The 9,759-nt window shown below is 38.0% G+C and overlaps 1 protein-coding gene across 9 annotated transcripts in view; it reads left to right on the top strand.

The window, feature by feature from the left end:
- The window catches only part of cacna1ba (calcium channel, voltage-dependent, N type, alpha 1B subunit, a), a 168,826-nt gene that overhangs the window by 77,712 nt on the left and 81,355 nt on the right, over positions 1–9,759 (top strand). For 8 of the 9 annotated variants that reach the window (XM_037976826.1, XM_037976825.1, XM_037976821.1 and 5 more), the window contains exons 8-11: positions 716–831; positions 939–1,025; positions 7,735–7,818; positions 8,566–8,781. In XM_037976826.1, the coding sequence (XP_037832754.1) occupies positions 716–831; positions 939–1,025; positions 7,735–7,818; positions 8,566–8,781 (503 nt within the window). The remainder of the gene's footprint in view (positions 1–715; positions 832–938; positions 1,026–7,734; positions 7,819–8,565; positions 8,782–9,759) is intronic. The other variant, XM_017432700.3, reaches the window with a different exon arrangement.

Below are 9,759 nucleotides of genomic sequence, written 5' to 3'. Positions count from 1 at the left end.
GCTGACTTGACAAAAGCCCAATTGGGATACCCACATGTTTGGAGAACTTTTTTGATGTGCTTCTGTTCCTTTTCCTTCCCTTCTGTCTTCGTGGGGACGTGTTCGGCCCGATGCTGTAGCGTTCTGATGACAGAGTTTGTGTTTCAGTGGGTGGTGGGAGTCAAACAGAAGGTACTGATCTGTGTGGGTTGGTTTTCTTTAGAACTCAATGTTGACGCTGTCCTCTCCATCCATGTTACCAAAAGGTCCAGAAAAGACAGCTTGTTGTCGTTTGCATCCTCTCCGGTGAACTTGATGGTGTTGTCAACAGAGTTGATGATTCTACTTAATGTCTTCAGCTATAGAATAGAAGGCCAGTTGTTTTTATTAGTAACCTTTTTTGGATTTACCCTGTTCTGGAGGATTGAAAGTCCACACCAGCACATCTCCCTTTTAACTGGAAGAAACCTCTAGCAGAACCAGGCTCAGGATGGTCATCTGCCTCAAACAACTGGGGTCGGAGGGGACAGGAAAGAGACACAGTCCACTCCAGTTTTATGCAGAGTTATAGCGCATTATTGTCTAACCACCAGACCGCTTATCTTGCTACCTGTGAGACAATGTGGGGATAATGTCAGCCTGCTCCTGTCAACGGTTGGAAGCTCTTAAATCTGTTTTTTTTAAAACTTTTTTTAACATAATAACTTTTATGTGTTTGTTTGATTGATTTTTGCAGGGAATTTGCGAAGGAAAGGGAACGTGTGGAGAAGAGGCAGGAATTCTTGAAGCTTCGCCGACAACAGCAAATTGAAAGAGAGTTAACTGGTTACCTGGAGTGGATCTGCAAAGCAGGTCAATAACACACACACACACACATACAGTGCTTAGATAATTTATGCAGACACGAATATGACATTAATATATACAATCTGAAATCAAGCAGAGTATATGTTTTGCAGAGGAAGTGATGCTAGCTGAGGAAGACAAAAATGCAGAGGAAAAATCGCTGGATGGAGCGTGGTACAAAAGAAAACACAACAACTCTGGTAAGGACTGTACTCTTCAGAATTAAATGCTTTAATTTGTTGGTGTGTTAGATGAAAGATTAAAATGCAGCAATAGCATTTGCTTTAAATAAAATCCATCCATCCATTTTCTTTACCCGCTTCTCCATTCCGGGTCACGGGGAGCTGGTGCCTCTATCTCCAGCAGTCACTGTGCGAGAGGCGGGGGATTTTAAAATAAAATTTCTGAAGCAAATGTCTGAGTCTATCTCCAGTCATATCTACTTCCAGATGTTAACAAATAATACTTTCTTTGTTGAAGCAAATTTGCAGCTGCAGGTCTTGTACTTGAGGATTCCCGGGCCTCCAGATCATGTAATCCTAGGTGCAAACTGATCAGGACCCACAAGATCCTGATTAAATAAAGATTATTCCTAATATCTGCATTGTAGCTGATCTGCACCTTGATAGAAGCAAAACTAACTCACCTCTCATAAGTTGGGTCAGTCAAGAAAGATCTGTGTTTTCAAGAACCTGACCTTTTATGCAGTGGCAGCTGGTGGTGATATTTGTAGGCGGGGCTAACAGATATTTAATAAAACGCTGCAGTTTGGATTCCAACAACAGAAGCATCCAATTTGAAATAAAGAAAAACTGCTATAAATTGACATTATGTTCTTTTTCATCACAAAGACAACCTTAAAACAAACCACCACCCTAAACCAAGCTCACACAGATCCTCTGTCAGCTGTCCAATACTTCATTCTCTTCATTAAGAGTTTCAGCTATAATCATTTCAGATGATGTTTCCCAGTCAAACAGCTTTGAATAACACTGCACCACACTCCCTGACACAATTACTAATCACACTGATAAAATCCAATCAAACAGGACATGTGATATTAGAAAGTGCTTCTTTTTTTAAATGAATCCTACCTTATTCACAGAGAAGCTCACTCTGATGACTTTTCTGGGATGTAAAAAGATAAATAACCACCTTGTTAAAGATCTGTTAGCTACACCTGCTGTTATCCAGTCCTTTCTCTGCAACCAGGTCACAGAAAAACTTTGGTTTTGCTGCTTTTCCTGTTTTGAATATCCTTTGGTCCATCCACCTCCAACCTCTTCATGTTAGTTTTTTCCCCCAAAGACATTCATGAAAACAGGTGAGAAATTAAATAAAATAATAAATAAATTAAATAATCCACCTTGTTTATGTTTATCTTGCTCACCATGGTAACTACGTCAGTCCACGCCCACATACACTCACGCTTGAGGCACGTTATTGTACGTCCACCCTCATTGGCTGAGGCCTGAGGCCTTGAGCTGACCCTGGGCTGAACTAAATTAGCCCAAATGAGCAGCAAACAGAGGGGGTGGGACAAGACAGCTGTCAATCATTCTGTACCAAGAAACTACATTCAATGAAAGTTAGCGCTTTCGAAAGACGCCTGGATTTACTCGCGATTGTTTGGCACCAGTTTTGTAGTAAATTTCCCAAAATGCAATATTTTTATTTTGTGTTTATTAGGTATTTTAACATTTTTATTGTAAACACCAGGGAGGGCTTAGCCCTACTAGCCCACTGATACCAGACGTACCTGCATATATGACATAAAGACCTGGTAACATAACTAGTTTTTTTTTTCTGTACTTTCTTTATATTTCTTTAGCTTTGCCACTAAGATACTTAGGCTGTCATATGCAGGCTTCAGAGCCTAATATATGGAAAGCTTGTCAAACTTGATCCATCCAAAGCCTTGCGGTTTTGAACAAGCTATCTAGATTGGATATTTGTGTGTAATAAAAGCTTTCTCCATATTGAAAACTAGTAAACAGAGGATGTACATGAAAGGGGGATAACTCCCTTTTGTTTCATGAATAATCAGGCTGCTGTATGTGTAGCAGTGTAAATATCTTGGAGCTGTGTTTCATAGTAAACTGCTTTGAACTACAGATTTCTGAGCTGATCTCAAGTGTTGCATTGAGGTCATGATCAAGGCCTTTTTCATTGATCGGTATTAGAGTAGCTAACTACAGTCTGCTCCTGATCTCTGTTGTTGACCTACTGTCTGTGGTTTTAGTTGTGCTGTATTTTATCTGCTGTCTCCATCCCACATCCATGTGTGCAAAACAGCCCATCAGTGTTTGCACTTTATTGTAAGCTTTGTAGTTTTAATTTCAACACCATATTTCTGAAAATCTTGTATCCTGGTTTACTAAATCTAGTTTTACCTTTTATTTGTTGGCTGGGTCAATTTCTCTTAAACAGGACAATCACCTGTGGGGTATTGAGTGTGTAATTTACTGTAACATCCTCACATGACCCTATGACTCATATAAGACCAGGTACTTGGAAAAAAAGCAACACAGATCCACCTGAGCCTCCCACTGAGGTGTGAGTTTGTTTTACTTCATCCAGGTCACACATAAATGTATCAGTTTGTTTTGCCACCATGCAGAACAAACTAGTTCAAGAAATCAATAATTCCATCAGCTAACAGATTCACAATAGACAACTTATATGTGTTAATGGTGTTTAGTTTATGTTATTTATGTTCATCTACTACTGCTATCTGTAAACCAAATGCCCTTTGAGACTAATAAAGATATCTTGAACCGTTTGACTAACCATAATCCGGACAGATTTTGTATGAGTTACCAATATTTGGCTGATGCAGATCATTTCTACAACTATTCCTCCTGAGATGTCTGCATGCTTACACACTCTTATCAGAGCCACATTGTTTCTCAACTGCAGCCTCACTCAGAGCTGCTGTAGTCATGGGTGCCAAGTGGAAGCATTATGATATTGGAGTCACTAACAATGAGAATGATCTCACTGGTGTTCAGAGGCTGTGTGGTTGAATATAGGCCCTTCAAGTGGTATCTCTCTGGGCTGCAACAGTTGGAGACTCAACCTTTACTCAAAAAATGGACATTTCATGTATGTTATGTAGTCAAACACATCCACACAACATTGCAGTGACCCATTTTTTGACCTAAAAGTTAAAAAAACTGTAAGTAGCTTTTTAGTCAATAATTTCCGAAGTGGGTGATTTGTGGGGCGGAGTTCCTTCCTGGTTCATGACGAGCGCTGTGCCATGGCTGGCCAAAACTGCTGCTACTCTCCGCTTGTTCACGAGTGAAAATGGAAGAAAAAGCCCCCTTCTCTGCAGTGATGTCCTCCTCTCTATTTGTCTTTCTTTTAAAATTAAAAAGTAGTTAGGTCTGCTGCTGGCAGAAGGTTCAGTTTTTTTGTCGTGAAGCCTGTCCACCTCATTAACGAGGGTCGGAGCAGTGCTCCTCTTTGAAGTGGTATAAACCCGAGTTCTGATAGTAATTCCCACATTGTATCTTATGGATCCAAATCTGAGGAAAGTTTTATCTTTTGGGAAGCCAAAAAATGAAACTCCAGTGGTATTTTCTGACCAGTTCAAACAATTAATTCCAACGAACTGAACTATATTGTACCTGTACTCATCCATTCACTGAGGAATTACTAAACCTCAGCGGCTCAGATGATGACACACTTCCGGGTTGGTCATGGAATAAGATGAAAACACCCAGATGGTTTCTTAAATTTTCAGAATTACCAAAAAATATAGTATTTATTATTTAAAGTTTCTACAAAAAACGTATTTTATGGCTATATTTTCACTGATGTTGTCTTCAAAACACGTTTTGGTTCAGCTTTAATATTGCAAAAAAAAGGTGAATTTTCCATTGCAGTCTTACTGAATTTTTTTTGGAGAAAATTTCTTGCACACATTTTTGAACATGTTCAAAATTCAAGCAACAAGACTGTGAATCTTTGTGATTGAAGAGAGGAAATTGAACGTTTCTGGATAATTCCTGACAAGTTCTGTTTACTATCTACTTGTGAGCAGAACAGTCACAGCCCAGTGAGATACTCCCTTTCATGCAGCCTTTATGACTGTTGTTTTTGTGCTCTTCTGGATTTGTCTTAAGCTATAGCAAAACACTAAACTGTATTAAGTCAAAATATGAACTCTCTGTAGAAATAAAAAAAAACAAGATCTGAGATACTAGAGTATAAAGGTGGTAGTGTTACAATATAAAATAGTTGTGACTATTTGCTAGAAAAACTTGATATTCTGTCAAATGTTGTTTTTATTACGACCTTCTCTTGTATGTTTCGGATCCTTTACGTACTCTTCCTCCAATTTTAAATATTCTTGAAAAATTTGGATCTTTCTCTTGCTATAAAATTAATCTGCTTAAAAGTGAATGCTACCCAGTAAATTCACTAGCTTTAGAACTTGGGCAATTTGCCATTTCTTTTAAACTCAGCCCCTCAGGGTTTAGGTACTTGGGAATTACTATTACACGCACTTTGCCCTCAATGTTTTCTCAGAATTTTGCCCCTCTAGTCTCTCAAACTGCATCAGACTTACAGAGGTGGAACTCTCTCCCTCTTTCATTAATTGGCAGGATTAATGTTATTAAAATGAATGTTCTACCTAGATTTCTCTTTTTATATCAATGTATCCCTTTATTTTTGCCTAAACAGTTCTTCAAGTCCCTGGATCAGATGGTTTCTTCCTTTTTGTGGAACGTAAAACCCCCCAGACTGAGACTCTCTCTATTGCAACAGTTCACCACAAATGGTGGTCTTTCCTTACCCAATTTTGCATTGTATTACTGGTCTTCACATATTCATAAATTGATTTATTGGCTAAATTCACCTAATCTGATCTGGTGTAAACTTGAAATTCATTCGATTCGATTTTTTCACCTGCCTCAATTATCTATTCATCACTACCAATTAAACTATCCTCTGTTACTACAAATCCTTTAGTGCTCTCTACACTCAAGATCTGGTCACAATTTAGGTCCCATTTTAAATTTGTGTCTTCCTCTAATAAAATACCGTTATTAAAAAATCACATTTTCTTCCGCGACCACTAATGCTGCCTACAGAATTTGGCATGAGAAAGGCATTAATACAGTGAGAGATCTTTACAAAGATGGTTTATTTCTTAGCTTTTCAGAGTTGTCCTCAAACTTTAACCTACCTACTTCTCATCTGTTTCTCTATTTCCAATTTAGACATTGTGTTTCATCGCTGTTTCCAAATTTTCCAACTCTTCCTGCTGACCCACCATGGGTCGACCTTCTAGTTTTGAAGCCCAATCTGAACTCACCCCTTTCTAATATATATGGAAAACTTATGGCAATTGAGTCCGACTCATTGGGTAAAACCAGGACTGCTTGGGAACGTGAATTGGGTGTTGAACTGTCTGATTCATGGTGGGAATAAGTTATTCTCAGCATACGCCAAAGTACACCATGTGCCAAATTACAGCTTGTACAGTTCAAAGTGATAAATAGAGTCCACTTCTTAAAATCCTGTCTATCTAAAATTTTCCCTTCAATTCTGGACCAGTGTGACAGATGCCAGACCTCACCTTGTAACTTAAGCCATGTTTTTCTTCTGCCCGAGCTTACAAAAATTTTGGAAATATTTATTTTCCATACTCTCAGGGGTTTTTAGAATCCAGATCCAAAGTGATCCACTAATTGCCATTTTTGGAGTTCCAGGGACCATGCTTAACCTGTCCCCCCAACAGGAGGAGGTCTTGGCTTTCTGTTCTCTCCTCGCCAGGCGCTGTATTTTACTCTTTTGGAAATCTCCTACACCTCCATCTACATCACAATGGCTTAATACTGTAAGATCATTCTTGAAGATAGAAAACATTTTATTAACAGTGAAAGGTAGTTCAGGAAAATTTACTCACAAGTGGGCACCCTTTATGACATACATAAAATCTCTGCCTTCATAGACTGATGTGAATGACTCATCACGTCGTCATGTGACAAGATTTTAAAGAATAAATAAATAGGTGAAATACTGTTACCTTTTAGCTTCTCAATGCCATTGTCCCCCCCCCCACCCCCCTTATTTTTTGTTGTTTATTTGCATTTATGTTGTCTCGTTGTTGTTATGTTAGTATGGTGATTTATGTTCACTATGGGGAAAGGGGAAAAAAAAATCGAAGAAGTCGTGTAAGTTTTGCAAAAGGTCAATGGATGTATGATCTCCTGATAAACAAAAAAAGCCAGAAGGAATGTACAGTAACTTTGTCAAACCTTTAACATGGCCAAGTGCTCCTACACCTGCGAGGCCAACATGAGGTAATCCTGAAAACACCTCCAAGTATTCTTCAAAAGAAAATGGATTATTTTTACCGTTCTAAATACTGACACCATACTGGTTGTTTTGGGGATAGAAAGTAAGCTTTTATTTTTCAGGATGTAGGCGAGGTTTCAACTAGAGTTTGTGTAAACCAATGCAGAATAAAATCTGCTACTTCAGAAAAAATAAAAATAAAAAAGTTGTTTTTATTAATAATCTCAATTTTGTGAAATTAAATATGATCCTTCAAATTTCATGTTTTGTCGCCTGTATAATCAGCCTGTATAATAATAGAAATATCCATACATATATAAAAAAGTATGCCTTGAATGACCTTATGCTCATAATCACTTGGAGGAACAAACTGTGGAAAACCTTTAGTTTCCCTTTTACAAGTAGTGAATATCTCTGAATGTTTTAAAATACTTCTACTTAAAAACTTATTGTGGAAGAATAATAAAAGCACAAATCATAAGGCTATTTGTAAGTACATTTCATTAAATGTAAAAACAAAGAATGTTAATTGAGACATGGAAGTTCACTGCAGGAAAGAGTTCAAATGACTGATTTTGTTTCACTTTGTATTTGCAGTGCTGAAAAGGGCGAAGAAGAGTAAAAATGACCTGATCAATGCAGAAGAAGGTGAGGACCACTTCACTGACTTCTTATCTGTTGGTGAGGATATTACATGTTTCTTTGAATTATTTATACTGACTGTAGTCAATAAAACCTGCTTGCCATTCTGAAATGATATTGGCCAATGTACTTACCTCAGTGACAGCTCCAGTGATAAAATGTTTACTGTTTGATTTATATTTCTTTGTTGTTGTCTCAAAGAACTTATTATATCAAAGATCAGGACATATGGTCGATTGAAGACTTCATGTAGGGCTCGTAAAAGCATTTTTCTTCTGCTGTTTCTGTCTGGTTCTTCAAAACTAAGGCAAGAGTAGAATGAAAACTGGCAAACTAATAGATTGAACAAACAAATAACAAGCTTTGATTAAGAAACATTAATCAAGATTAAGTGAGGGATGTGCTGGAATAAGAGTTTTATTTAACTCTTTGGTTGAAGCAGAATGGACCTTACTTAGAGAGCAATAAAAGGGGATCATTCGTAAGGTGATAGTTTGGGTCAGAGGTCTGGATTTAAACTAGAGCAGAAAATGATTAGTTCACTAGTCATCCTGTGCATGTCATGTAGAAAGTGGAGTTACTGTGTGAACACTGTACAATTCAATCTCAGACCCACAATGAGTCAGAAGATTTTAAAGGATTGTTGAACACTTCAGCTGTATCACATTTAGTCCATTAGTGTTTGAGGTTCTTTCCTACACTTTGTGTCAGCGAATTTACTTCTGCTGAACATCTCAGTTTTAGACTTGGTCATTTTATTGCCATTTTGTGTTTTCTTGCCAACTGGCCCCCCAGGGTCCCCGTTTGCACGGGCCAGTGTGAAGAGCAAGAATGAAAACTCATCTTACTTGAGGAGGAAAGAGAAAAGGATTCGCTTCACCATCCGCCGTCTGGTCAAGTCCCAGACCTTCTACTGGACTGTGTTGTGTCTGGTTGGCCTCAACACGCTGTGTGTGGCCATAGTACACTATGACCAGCCTGAGTGGCTCACTTATGCTCTTTGTAAGTTACAGTAAATATATTTTATATTTCTTCTCTAAAAGGACCTCACTCGTTATTTGGAAAATTACCAAACAGAAATAATCCCAGCTGACCTAAAACAAAACAAAAAGGTAATCTAATTTGCTGTCAGACATTGTAAGTCACAATTTTGGGTAAGTCATATAAATTTGGAAAAATGTTTTAAGGATAGCTCGTATAAAAACAAAAATATTTAGTTAAGACAAAAATTGCAGAAAGCCAATGATAAATTCATACTTGTATTAGGGTATTTTAAGATGTTTGGCCACCTGTCAATAAATTGTCAGGTTTTAAGAAAGGTTGGCCCCAGAACGCAGACAGACACCAGGAGCTTCAAGGAATAACTAATTTATTTCAACAAAAAACCTGACATGGCAGCAAAATATACAAGGAACTAATACAGTGAGTACAGAGACACATGAGGATGAAACCTGACTGCAGGGAACACGTAACAAACTCAAATTACAATCAGCTGGTGAGCAGACAACTAGGGGCAGGGCAGGAGAGCTGAAAAACACAGAGAAAGAACTGACACAGAAATACAAACCAAAACCAAACAGGAAACACCACAAGAGGATACAAATAAATATGAACTGAAATACTGAACCTGATATAAAGAGTGCATCATAGAGCAACACAAAACACCCAGAATATTCCAGAAAAAAAGCAATTGAGGAATAAATTAAAGTTTTAAAAATACCCAAGACTCGAATCAAATACAGATGTTATGGAAACAATCTGAGGTGAAAAGTTTATCAATAGAAACAAACTAATATTTGAGTCCTGAAGCTGTTTTATGTAAGAGAGAGAAAACTACACATCCATCCATCCATCATCCATCCATCCATCCATCCATCCATCCATCCATCCATCCATCATCCATCCATCCATCCATCCATCCATCCATCCATCCATCCATCCATCCATCCATCCATCCATCATCCATCCATCCGTCCATCC

Source organism: Kryptolebias marmoratus, linkage group LG1 (genome assembly GCF_001649575.2).
Source record: "Kryptolebias marmoratus isolate JLee-2015 linkage group LG1, ASM164957v2, whole genome shotgun sequence".
Lineage (NCBI taxonomy): Eukaryota > Metazoa > Chordata > Actinopteri > Cyprinodontiformes > Rivulidae > Kryptolebias > Kryptolebias marmoratus.
This window is presented reverse-complemented; position numbering and strand designations above follow the sequence as displayed.